This window comes from Lepus europaeus, chromosome 10, assembly GCF_033115175.1.
Source record: "Lepus europaeus isolate LE1 chromosome 10, mLepTim1.pri, whole genome shotgun sequence".
Classification (NCBI taxonomy): domain Eukaryota; kingdom Metazoa; phylum Chordata; class Mammalia; order Lagomorpha; family Leporidae; genus Lepus; species Lepus europaeus.
In genome coordinates this window covers 90,269,808-90,282,205 of record NC_084836.1, presented here as the reverse complement: position 1 = coordinate 90,282,205, position 12,398 = coordinate 90,269,808, and the positions used below count along the sequence as shown (strand labels likewise).

General features: G+C 54.8%; 1 protein-coding gene across 1 annotated transcript in view; it reads right to left on the bottom strand.

Moving 5' to 3' along the window:
* The window catches only part of JAG1 (jagged canonical Notch ligand 1), a 35,407-nt gene extending 23,298 nt beyond the window's left edge, over positions 1-12,109 (bottom strand). The window contains exons 1-3 of the mRNA XM_062203868.1: positions 12,029-12,109; positions 11,319-11,624; positions 2,663-2,714 (exon numbers count right to left, since the gene is read on the bottom strand). Of these exons, the coding sequence (XP_062059852.1) occupies positions 2,663-2,714; positions 11,319-11,624; positions 12,029-12,109 (439 nt within the window). The remainder of the gene's footprint in view (positions 1-2,662; positions 2,715-11,318; positions 11,625-12,028) is intronic.
* Between the last annotated feature and the right edge of the window lie 289 nt (positions 12,110-12,398).

Genomic DNA, 12,398 nt, shown 5'->3' with positions numbered 1-12,398 from the left:
GCCTGGATTCCTCAGCCCTCATGGAGTCCAGTCCACCAGGAGGCACACAGGGTAAAAAGAAAAAGGAGCAAAACATACCAGGAGATCACGTACAAAGGCCCCGAGGCAGAGAACCTACCATATTTGAGGATGGAAAGGCAACTGCTAGGGTATGGCTAGGATACAGATGTGATGGACAAGCACATGGTATAGCAGACGAAGCGGTCAGGGAGACAAGGTTTTTGTGGGCCACATGATGATCTGTCCCCAGAACAGGAAGTCACCAAATGGTTGGCTTTTAGAAGTCAGGGAAACAATCAAATGTTATGCTCTGAGACCAGGACGGCAGGAAAATGGAGAAAGCACTGGAGGCAGATATGGTACCCGCCGGCTGGTGGGCCCCTAAGAGCTCAGGGTGAGCAGCTGGTGCCTTGGGCCAGCACTGTGGCAGTGGAGATGGTGGGAGGTGGCTAGATTTGAGTGATGTGTCAGTGATGAGATTTTCAGAACATGGAGGTAGATTAACATACAGGTGCTGAGAGAGTACAGAGAGACGAGATGCCCAAGAGGCCTTCCAGATGTGTGGCTTATAGCACCGGGTGTTCATATACTGGTGCTCGTCTCCCAAGAGGGCTTTAGAAGAGGTCTGTGCTTTTGCAGAGGGAAGATCCTGAATTCTGATCCCCTGCTCCCCAGGGCTCACCACGTGGGCCTCAGCAGCCTCTCAAGGTATATTCCCACCCCATCTTCCTTGTCCCCCTACAGGAATTCAGTTACTTCCCAGCCAAAGCCGAGAGGTCCCAGAACCATAAGGGGCCACTGGGAAACGCAGACAGATGTGGGCAGCTCTGGACAAGCAAGCACCAGGTTCCCAGGGACGATCCTTCCTGACCTGTGGGGCGAGGGAAGGCCAGCCCCTTGGGTGCTGGTGGGGTCTCTCTCTCGCATCCCTAACCAGTACCCTCACCCAACTGTTAGCACAGGCAGGAGCCACCTCACTGATGTCCCGTCCTCCACATGGATGGTTTAACAGCCAACAGGCAGGGGAAGGAGACCAGGCCTGCACTTGACTACCTGAAGAGCCTCTTTCTCCCCACTCCCCGCCCCCATCTTCCCAATGCTTAGTTACCATTGTCAACAGGTCACAGTGACATAACGCTCACTCAGTCCTCAATGTCTGTGGCAGCAGAGGGAGGGGAGAACAAACAAGTATCTGTGACCCTGACCGCCATCAGCCACAGCCAAAGCTGGCACCATCCCCCAAATACACACACCCTCGTGGTAGGATGGGGTGTTGGCTCCCCGCATGCTCCCCATAGAGGAAGGCTCGGACCCTGGACATTTGCAGGCTCCCCTACAGCAGGGATGATGACCTCAGAGCTGGACTGGGAGCTCCAAAACAAAGAGGAGTGACCCAGAGGGCGTAGCAGCCTCAGGCACCCTGGGCTCAGCAAGGGTTCTGTGACCCAGAGCTGTCCCCTGGGCCAGCGGCACTGAAAGCCGCCCAAAGAGCAGAAACCTGGCTCCAACAATGCCTATGCCAGACAGTCGCCAGTTTCAGGTTCTGTGAAACACCAAGATGAAGGGGCAGAGGTCGGTAGCAGTGAGCACACAAAGCATCAGTAAGGGGGGGAAGAAGTTGGGTCAAGGGGCCAGCATCCCATATGGGCGCAGGTTCAAGTCCCGGCTGCTCCACTTCCAATCCAGCTCTCTGCTATGGCCTGGGAAAGCAGAAGATGGCCCACATCCTTGGGCCCCTGCACCCGCTTTGGAGACCCGGGAGAAGCTCCTGGTTCCAGATCTGCCCAGCTCCGGCCATTGTGGACATTTGGGAAGTGAACCAGCGGATCGAAGACCTCTCTCTGTCTCCTCCTCTCACTGTAACTCCACCTCTCAAAGTATTAAAAAAAAAAAAAAAAAGTTGGGTCAAGTCTTCGTCATGCATGGACCAAGAGCCTTCAATATGACTTGGGGTTTCTAATGACAGCCACCCAGGCTCTGCAGGCACACAGGGTACCAGCAGTTTCAGCCCCATGAGGGAAAACATACGTTGAAGTTAGGAAGAGCAAGGCTGCTGTAGTGGCCAGACTGCTACTTTCTCATCACACGCCCTCTGTGGCTTCTCCATCCAAACCCACCCACGCAGTCCAGTGCAGGAAAGTGACCTGTGCAGAAAACAGAGCATCTCTCCAAGGCGATGAAACGGATAATGGCTCCGAGGCCCTGGAATTCTGCCTCAATGAAAAGCTGTGGTGTGCAGCGTGGGAAATCCAGATGGGCCTGAAGCTCACCTGCCCACTGAGGGAAATTCAAGGTCGGTCTTTAGAGCCCAGAGCCACCTGGATGGGTTTATCTTTCTGATGGGAGATTAAACACTCAAAAGTTTAAATGGACTTTTAAAAAGTCATGACTTTGATCCCTGAGCAGCCTACAAGGTTTTAAAGTTGTAAAACCATTAAGATCTCTATCCCAAAGATAATCTAGGTCCCTTATTCCTTATTCGGGGGACTGAGTTAACTGGGAGTCTGTTCTGGCCACTTAATATTCCAAGCCCGGATGCCAGGCAGAGTTAAGCAGCAGACTCCACCAGACTGGGCGAGCCAGGGGCAGGGGGCAGTCATAGTTCCGACAGGCACTGAGGACACAGAGCCAGCTCTGCCAGGTCCCCCGACGTGATACTTACGAACAGTGTCGTTACTGGAATCCCATGCCTCCACAAGCAACGTGTAGGACCTCTGCAAGACAGAGAAACAACGGCTTAGCCGGTCAGCAACAGTGCTCAGCTCTCCAGGCCTTCTCTCACAGTCCGCCCAACAGAGCCCCGAGGCCAAAATGAAGATTCCACTGCCCACTGCATGGAGGTCTTGGGTGTCTAAATGTAGAGGGGGTCCCCTCCCCTCTCGCACACCCTCCCCAGGGTGGCAAACGACTTGGTGGGGACCCACTGGGGCTATTACATGGAAGTGGTCCTAAGTCCCCATCAAGAAATGTCACCTCCCCATATGAGAGCACTCAGCATATCGTTTTTCTCAAAAAGTTTCCAAACCCTAACCCTAATCAAGGGAAAATACACACACACACGCACACACACGGATTTATTCTAAGTTAACCTACCCAGGTATCTGTAGCAAAGGGGTATTGCTAAGGTTACACTTTGGGGCCTGGTGGGGCGGTCCCCAGGGAGGCCCCCTTTTCCTTTTCAGAACCCCTTTGAAAGCCCTGTCTGTGTGAGACCATCCCAGCTCCCACAAGTATCAGGTAACCCTAGGAAGCAGGAGGGGGTAGGTGCAAAGAGACTCCCAAGACAAAGGCGGCTGCCTAACTTGGGCGGTGGGGCCGAGGGGTCAGACTTCGGGGAAGAATGTACAAAGGGAGAAATCCCCGCACACCCATGGGTTATATTTATTGATGAACTTATCTGTCAATAAGATCTAACATTCCAGGCATAATCAGAGTCCACTAACTAAACAAATCCCCTGGATACGGGCAAGATGCCAGCTTTCATACTGAAGGCACTTTTTTATCTTCCAGGCTTATCTCACGATTGCCTACCTCCTCTCTCCCCCTCCCCAAAACCCACGCTATTAGAAAGTGCCCGCTCTTACTCAAATCTTCATTTGTAGTCGTTTACAATGAGGTCAGTCTCACAAAACACCAGGGTTTCCATGAACTGTCTGCTCTGTCTCTTAGCACTAGTGAAATACACCCAGGGCAGGTGGGCAGCCCAGGACCGTGAACCTGTCGGTGCATCCCTGCTCAACTCAGTCAGAAACCCACACCCTGGAAAGTGTGTACTGATGAGCTAATGCTGGGCCGCCAAGCAGAGAAGAGGCACCTGACAAGCAAGGGCAGAGAAGAAAGGGAGCAGGAGGGAAAAAAAAAAAAAAAGCTTCATTCATAATTGGAGGCAAGCTCACTGCTCTCAAGGCGACACAGCAGGTCTCCTCTGAATATAAAAATATCTCCAAGATAGACCCAGCCTTGGAATTCAGCCGAAATATGTTTCATACTCAAAGCAGAGTAGGATCCCATTTCGTTCACTGATAACTGTGGGAAAATGCTCGGAGAAGCAAGCAGAGCCGGGCAAGCCAGGGCACATACCCAGGCCTCTTCTGTGAGTGGCCATGGGTCCAGGTTCATTGTCGTCGTCGTTAATATTTTATTGGTGAAAGTTACACCTTATTTACAGCCTCTTTAAGTCTCTTAGGACTTCCTACAAATTACAGGACTCTTCCCAGAGAGCAGCAAGAAATTATGTTTCTCAACTGATTCTAGACAACAGCCTGGTGGAAACGAGGCCGGATGTGTGGCCAATTCCGTATAATTAAGCCCTTCGTTCGCTGGTCACGTCGAGGCCCACGTCCTGCACTTCAACAATATTGCTGTAATTAATTCTCTGATTAAATGCATTGATACCGAGAGTTCTGACAGACTTGCATAAGCGCTAAACACATAATACCCACAAATGCCACTGCTAGGGAGGACACCCCGGGACTGGGCTGGCATGGCAGCAGTAGCCCTGCTCCAGTACCCACAGAGCGAGGATTCCTTAGGTCTTGCACAACCGAGCAAGAAGCTGCTGACCAACACCACCCGACCTGGAGGGAAATTGACGACGCACTAGGCTCTTAAGAGGCCTGGCATGGTTGCGACTGCCCACGGTCCACCTTCCTTTCCCAGGACGAGGGGAGACTGCAGCCCTGCAAGAGCAGCAGAGCCTAAGGAACTTTCTAGCTCCCTTGTCTCACAGAAGGGATGAGAGCTCGGGGACTTGCCTCCTGGAGCCCGGATCTTCAGAGAAGAGGATTCCCTCCAAGGCTCCTATTAGGCACTCTTACCTCCCACTCCATCCCCACACTAGATCAACAATCAAGATAACCCAGCAATGATTATTAGTTGCTAGGGAACTTTAATTTTTCCCAGGCCCACGCTTGACCTCTGTACATCCCCGAGGATCCATCTAGACACTCAGATCCTAGACCAGGCACACCAAAGCAGGTACCAGGCCTCAGATCCGCAATCCGCTCGGATGAATTGCCCCAACCCATCAGTCACTGCAAACCTGACACCCAGCGAGGGCCTTCAGTCCTGTATTCAAACTTAAGTTTTCCAACTTAAGTTCAGGCCAAGGAAACAGGAAAGACCTGGGCTTTTCATGATTTCAAACTAGAAAAACTAAGATGCTTCGGCAGGGTCACCTGGCTTTCATCTTTTTTCCTCCTCTCCTTAAGTTTTCCCAGATCCAGAGTCTAGGGGCCATGCAGGAGGGATGGGTAGTGCCCAGATCTTCAGCCTGGATTTGCAAAGTGGTCACTTCTGTCCCTGCGCCACTCTGGGCTCCAGGAAATCTGGCAACACAGAGGCCGGGTGCCATTTCCCAGCAGCGTCGGACAGGACTGGCCAGCTTGCAGAACTGCTTTTTGGGCGGTTTCTGTGGACTTTACCTAGAGGAGAGTCCTGGCATCAGCACCCCAAGGCATCCTGGGGCCACCAGGTTCCCCTTCCCACCCCCCACCACTGGCCCACCAACACCTCCTCCCCAGGGCTCCACACTCTGCTGAGCTGTGCCCTGTCCCACTCCATGGCGGTTACCTTGGCACTGGGCAGAGCGGTAAGCACTTAATTGCCACATTAAGAAGGGGGGATGTTAGAAACAAAGGTAATTGTGTTGGCAGCTGGGAGCTTCCTTTTCCTGGCAACAGTGGCAGCCAAACCAAGCCCTGAGAAGCGGCTGCCTCCCCTCCTGCCAAGCTGACGGACACAAACAAACCGCCATCCAAACGGCACGCGTGCGGGCATCCAAAACCCCAGGCCGTTGCGACGGGCAGGCGGGCCAGCCGGAGGCACGCACATCCTGGGAATGCCCGGCGCAGCCATTGTGCGCGGTGGGTCGGCCCCGGGTCTGTCGGGGGGCCCTGCACTCTGCTGACTCAACTGCCGCTTCCTGTCGCTGTCCCTGTATTAGCAGTATTTCTGGAGAGGCCCCATTCTTCTCCGTAATCCTCGATTCAGTCCATTCGGCCAACTCTATTGTCCCGCCTGCAACTGGGTGGCCAGGGTCTAAAATATTCCAGTCACAGAACGTAGGAAACAAAAACAGGTTTCAGGGGAGTTCATGTGTGGGCACATGCTTACACACAGCATCCTCGTACCACGGAGTTCTGGCAAGGCGAGCGACGAGAAGACAACTCCCCTACACAGCTCGCGAGCCCAGCCTTCACCGTGGAAGGCAATCAAGTCTGCAGTGCTTGGCATGTCAATAGAGTCCGATCTGGTTACAAAGGGCGATTTTTCTCATCAAAGCCTACCTCAAAGGCTCACCAAGCGGCCCCAAAGCTCATATCCAGATTGGAGACTCAATGAGTGCCCCTATCCCCTTTCCATCATTACCCTTACCTGTTTGAAAAGCATCCCACTGATAATTAAATGCACCAGTTACAAAAGGGTGGCGAGGTTAATAGATAGAATACCGAGAAGCCAGCCAAGCTCAACGGTCCGGTTCACACAGAGCAAGCCCGAACAAGAAGCCTTTCTACTGATTTACCAAAAGGGCATAAAAACTGGGCTGAGCTGGCCGAGGACCCTGAAGGTCCCACTATTTGCATACCCTCTTTAACCAGAGGGAGTCACACCAGGGAATTTCATCTGCACACGCCTGGTGCCAGTGATAGATGTCACTGACACCATCACACAGGGGGCCGCAGGGGGCCACGCAGCAGCCAGAAACCAGAAGACAGCACAGAAGTCATTACGTGGCTACTCGCCAGGGAAAGTGGGGCATTTCCAAACACCCAAGACCCTTCTCCCACCTCCATCACTGTTCTAAAGCCACTGCCCATGCCTTCCTCTCTCAACAACTGGACAAAAAGGCTAAGCTTGTTTCGTTCCCACTTTTTAAAAAAATTTTTTTTTTGTATCCCATGTATCCCAATCTGGGGTTGTGGGGTGTGGGGGAGGTGAGGGGGAGGCATGCCTCTAGAAGCTTACCCAGGAAGAATTCTCAGGAATATTTGTTTTTGTGGATTACTATGCTAATTGTATGCATGTCCAGAGATTATGCATTCTTACATTGTAACTAATCTTAAAAGCCTGACATGGGGACCAAGTTCTGGCCCCTGTACAATAGGGTTGGTGGCCGTTAACGAATGCAGCCAAGGACTCTGTATTCCAGTTTTCAGGTCAGGAACGTGAAGATGACTTGTTGCCTTAGTCCTGCTGTGTGTGTGTGTGTGTGTGTGTGTGAGAGAGAGAGAGAGAGAGAGAACACATTTTCTGCATGCTAAACTGCCCACATGCCCACTGTCCAAGTGTAAAGATCTCAGGCAGCATTCACGTGGCTGGCTTTCTGGAAGGTTACACGTCTGCAAGCTGCTGCTGCCGCTCCTTTTAGCACTCAACTCCCCCAACAGCCTCTGTGCCAAAACCTTCACCGTTTTCTCCAAGTGTTCTCAAGTCCCTGTAGAACTGTGGGTGTGGAGCTGGTGGGGTGCAAACTCATCTAAGTACTGGAGGTTTGAATAAGTTGCTAAGAAACATGACAACAATGAGGAAAAAAAACAGCGGTGGTTATACACCTGCAAGAGAAAACTATTAGAAACCAAGTACCTGGGACTGGGATTTCATTTTGGGAGCAGCATCTTGAAGACACATGACACAGTTCCGCTTCCCCCCCAGCCTGGCTTTGCAAACGTAGACACATCATTCTGTAGACATATCATTGCTTCCGTCTGGGCTCTTTCTCCATGTGCACAAAGTTCCCTGCACTGAGCACTTACATATGACACGTGTGCATAACACGCTGACCACACAGGTCAATCATGAGAACCCCATCCCTCTGCCCTCCAAGGGTCCACACAGCTCTGGAGCCTCAGGGACTGGGGAAGGCAGCAGGAGGCATAAAGGCAAAGACTTGTCAATGGTATTTTGTGATTTACATGCTGGCAGCTGATTTACCCAAAGCCCTGGCAATTGGTCATTCAGGCCTAACATGTGAAGGAAGCCAAAGCTGGCATCCCCTCTGGTATGCAAGAATCACATTTCATTAGATTCTTCTTTTAAAAAAAAAGAAAAAAAAAAAAAGTTGATCTCAGCTAGCCTTTAAATAGGGCCAACAGTATTTAAATAGGAGACTAACAAGTTAGGTATTGCAATTGTTCCCCGCCCCTGCCACCACCCAGTCACTCTAGGGCCACAAACTCAGCCATATAGCTAACTAGGGTTCTGGGATTCCCAAAAAAAAAAAAAAAAAAAAAAAAGTCGTGGCAATTACACTAATACAGTTTTAATAAGCAGGCACTACTGGGATTTAGCACTAATTTTGAGAGGTGCAAATTAACCATTTCAGTGATTCATGAATGATTATTCCCAAGTCATTTCTTGTTAAGCCCAATTACCTCTCACAATGCTGTTCTTATCACTTGGTCCCCCCAACCTGAGCACCGTAAATCAGGCCGGGCGCTTCAAGTCAAGCCCCTTGGAGCAGAGACGAACAAGCAAAGCAAAAACTACCACGAAACAGGGGCCAGGGCAGGGGACTCCAAGCCAGTAGTGATCAGATCTGATGGGGCGTAGTGATCAGATCTGATGGGGCATAGTGATCAGATCTGATGGGGCACAGTGATCAGATCTGATGGGGCACAGTGATCAGATCTGATGGGGCACAGTGATCAGATCTGATGGGGCGGGTGGGCGGGCAGGCCCACCTCCACAGAGCATCTCACAACGCGCGCTGGAATGTGGACTGTGTTTCATATCTACCCAAATCGTTTCCTCCTTTTCCTCTGCAGGACGTGAACAGTTGTTTGATTGGGGTTATACTTCCAAACAAAAGGCATGAATTGCATGACCTTCTCTAACTGACCTACCCCTGCAACACAACCAACAAACAGCTCTTCCAGCGTCAGCAAATTTGGGAGGATGCACACAGATGGGAACTGTGGCTGCACAGGGGCCGGCAGCATGGGGGGCTGGGGGATGGAGGTAGAAGTCCGGGGGTTTGGGAGTTCTTACTTTCACATCACATATCTTCCATTCACTACCTCTGGAGTTCCACACTAAGTTCACTTATAACCTAGCCCAAAAATCAGCTTTAGAAAGATCCACTTATCAACTGCCAGACCGCACAAAAAAGTGCTGTCTACTTCAATACCAGCTTAGCTACCTAAGTGCTTTCCAGTGGACGCGCACCCTGGAATCATTGTCCCACGTTGCTGGTGGCAGGGTTTCTCCAAGCCACACACGGGAAAACAAATTTGAACACGGCACCTACACTCCAGTTTCTCTTGGGAAGCAGGGTTTATGTTTCACGGGAGGCCTTTTTGGGGCAGAAGGGTGGCGACTTGTTTGCGAGTGATACATGCATTTGGCCCGACTTCAAAACAACCACACTCTGAGGATTGCCCCAGCAGTCTCCCCCATAGTAGCAAAGCCAAAGAGTCTATTTCATGGTTGGTGACCCGTGAGGCCCCAAACCACAGAAGAGTACCACCAAATCACCTTGCCCTGCCCTCTCACCCCACTTCCGCTCCTCGTCCAGAGGACCCTCTGTCCAGTGTCAAAAGAGGGACAGACCCCCTTCTTGGGCCACTTGTCCTCCGCCAGCCTGGCAAGCAAGGCTTCCAGTTTTTCCTGTAAGCCACCTCTGACCCTACTTCATAGAAGAAACCTCAGCCAGGCCCGCAGCTTTTTCAAATCACTAACAAGATTCCTTTTATGGTCTTGTGAAAAGCAAGGGGCTCTGGGCTGATCCTCCCAGGGTGGCACCACCTGCAGGCCCCTTCCCCCTAAACTCTAAACACCAGTTCAAGGTTAGTCAGCATTCACACGCGGCTTGGGCCCAGCCAGATTTAAAGGTGGCCAACTTCTGTAGCTTAAAGTTCTCCCTAATAAGGGATTAACAAACAAGATAAACAGTCTTTGTAAAAGTGAAATCCCGCAGCAGAAAACGCTTTCAGAGCTCAGAATTCCACACGCGGCGCGGCGCGTTGTTTATCCACTAATTCACATCTAGTGCGACCCATTCCAGGGCATGTTTTTGATTACGGTCTGATGTCACTCAAAGCAGAGAGCATTTCAGAACGCCGGCTCCTGGAAGCGTGGACATTAACGGCCGCCCTAAGTTTCACGCACACCTCTGCCCTCCGCTCCCACAGTTGCGGAGCCACAGCCCCGGCCGGCGGATAGGAGGCAGCAGAGCGCATCCCACCAGAGCACGTGGTGAAAAGCAACCCTCGGGGGCGCCGAGCTCCCCTCCCACCACCCTCCCGCCCAGCCCCGGCCCTGGCAATGAGTCACGCCTCCTGGACAGCGGGAGCCCGGCGCGGGGCACACCCCCAACATTTCCCTTTCCTCCCCTTCTGCAATCGCACCCATCTTCCTTCCACCCATTTTGAGATGTTGTAAGGGCCTTGCTGCAGCTTTGCCAGCTGGGCCCGGGCCTCGAGCTCCTCTGGGATGATGGCGGAGGGAGGGGTGGGGGTGGGGGGGAGTTGAAGGTTCACGCACTCGCGCTGCAAGCACTACCTCTAGCGAGCTGCCCCTTGCAAAACCCTTGGCAAGGCCTGCGAACTTTCTGGGGACCGCGCGCCCGCCGGACGAGGGCGTGTGCCCGCCCTTCCCGGGGAAGTTTGCAAACACAGCTGTTCCAGGGCCCGGGAACCGCTGGAAGTGAGGCCACAAGGGCTTCGCCGCGCGGGGGCGGGGGCAGGAAGGGGCCGGCAGGGGGCGGGGGTTCCCGGGCCTGCAGCCCGCGGCGGCCGCCCCCAGGCCCCTCACGCCCCGCCAGGAGAGCGCCCCCGCACCCACCGAGATTTCCAGGGAGCAGCGGGAAACGGGCTCCCCCTGCCCCCCAACACACACACACACCCTCCAGGAAGGACACACCCGCCCTCCCGGCCGCTCACGGGAAAAGGGAGAGTGCCAATTTGGACGGCGTTCACAGCCCAGAGCTGCGTCGGCTCGCCCTCCGCGGCGCACCGGGTTTAAGCGGCGAAGCGAATAGATCACCTCCAGGGACCTCCTGGCTCCAGGGGCACGGGGGTGGGGGCCTGCGTGGACTCCGGGGCCAGTTGAAACCGGCCTTCCCGCGAGCGTGGCAATCGTTACCCCTTCTGGGGGTGCCCTCTTGGGCGCGCGAGGCAAACACCAGCGGAGATGGGGCCCCAGCCCCGCAAGTCTTAACTCTCCGAATGGAGTCTCCGCTGCCGGATCCGTCGCCCCGAAAGCCGCGCGCAGTCGGCGCAGAGTTGCAAGGCAGGGGGCTTTTACCTCGGTCTCGCAAAGGCCACGCGGGGCCGGGCGCGCGAGCGCCGAGCCTGTGGCGCGGAGAGGGGGCCACTCACCGGCCAGGCGAAACTGAAAGGCAGCACGATGCGGTTGCGGTCGTTGCCGCGGCTGGCTTTGAGGTTGAAGGTGTTGCCCCCGATGACAGGCGTGGACCCCGAGCCGAAGCTGCAGGGGCCCCCGGCCGTGACGCGGGACTGGTACTCCTTGAGGCACACTTTGAAGTACGTGTCACACTCGTCGCGGGTGCACTTGCGGTCCCCCGGGTTGCGGGCACCTCCGCAACAGTTCCCGTTCTGCAGCTCCCCGTTCACGTTCTGCATGGACAGGATCTCCAACTCGAACTGACCCGAGGCGCCGCACACCTGCCGGCGAGCGAGGGAGGCAGGTCAGCGCGGGAGAAAGTTGTTTTCTCGGGGGGTGGAGGCGGCGACTCCCAGCCCGCCCGCCCGCCCGCCCCGGCGAGCCCTCGGCGCCAAGTGAAAATAATTCTGGAAAACTGGCTTCGAGGGCCCAACGTGATTCTGGGGGAACAAAACGCACAAGTGCGAGGGGAGGAAAAAAAAAAAATCCGACTACGGCCCGGGGAATGTGCCCCCGGGGCTGCCCAAGGGGTAGCAGGAGCGCTCCCGCCCAGGCGCAGCCTCTCGGGCTCGGGGGGCCGGGCACCCACGGGCTCGTGTCGTCGCCCGCGGCCGGGGCGCCCACGAGGGTAAGGGGTGGGGGTGGGGGGTCGGCCAGGAGGGAGGCCCCGGCGCGAGGCTCCTACCTTGGCTCGCAGGGCACAGAGCAGGGCGAGCAGGAGGCTCAGGGGGCGCCCGGGCCGGCCGCGCGTCCGTGGGGACCGCATCGCTGCGCCGCGCGCCGCGCGCACTGGGGACGCCACCGCCGCCGCCGCTGCTGCTGCTGCCGCTGCTGCTGCTCGCGCTGCTGCTGCCGCCGGTGCTGCCGTCGCCGCTGCCCCCGCGGCCGCCGCGTCCCGGCTCTAATATACTCCGCCGATTGGAGCATGCACGACTGGAAAACAACACCACTTTTCAAAAGCCCTTTCAGGAGCGGCCCGTTCCAGAAGGCGGAGAGCCCGGCCTCCTTTTATTATTCTGATCGCTTCTTTGAGGCGCTCCCCCTCCTCTTCCACC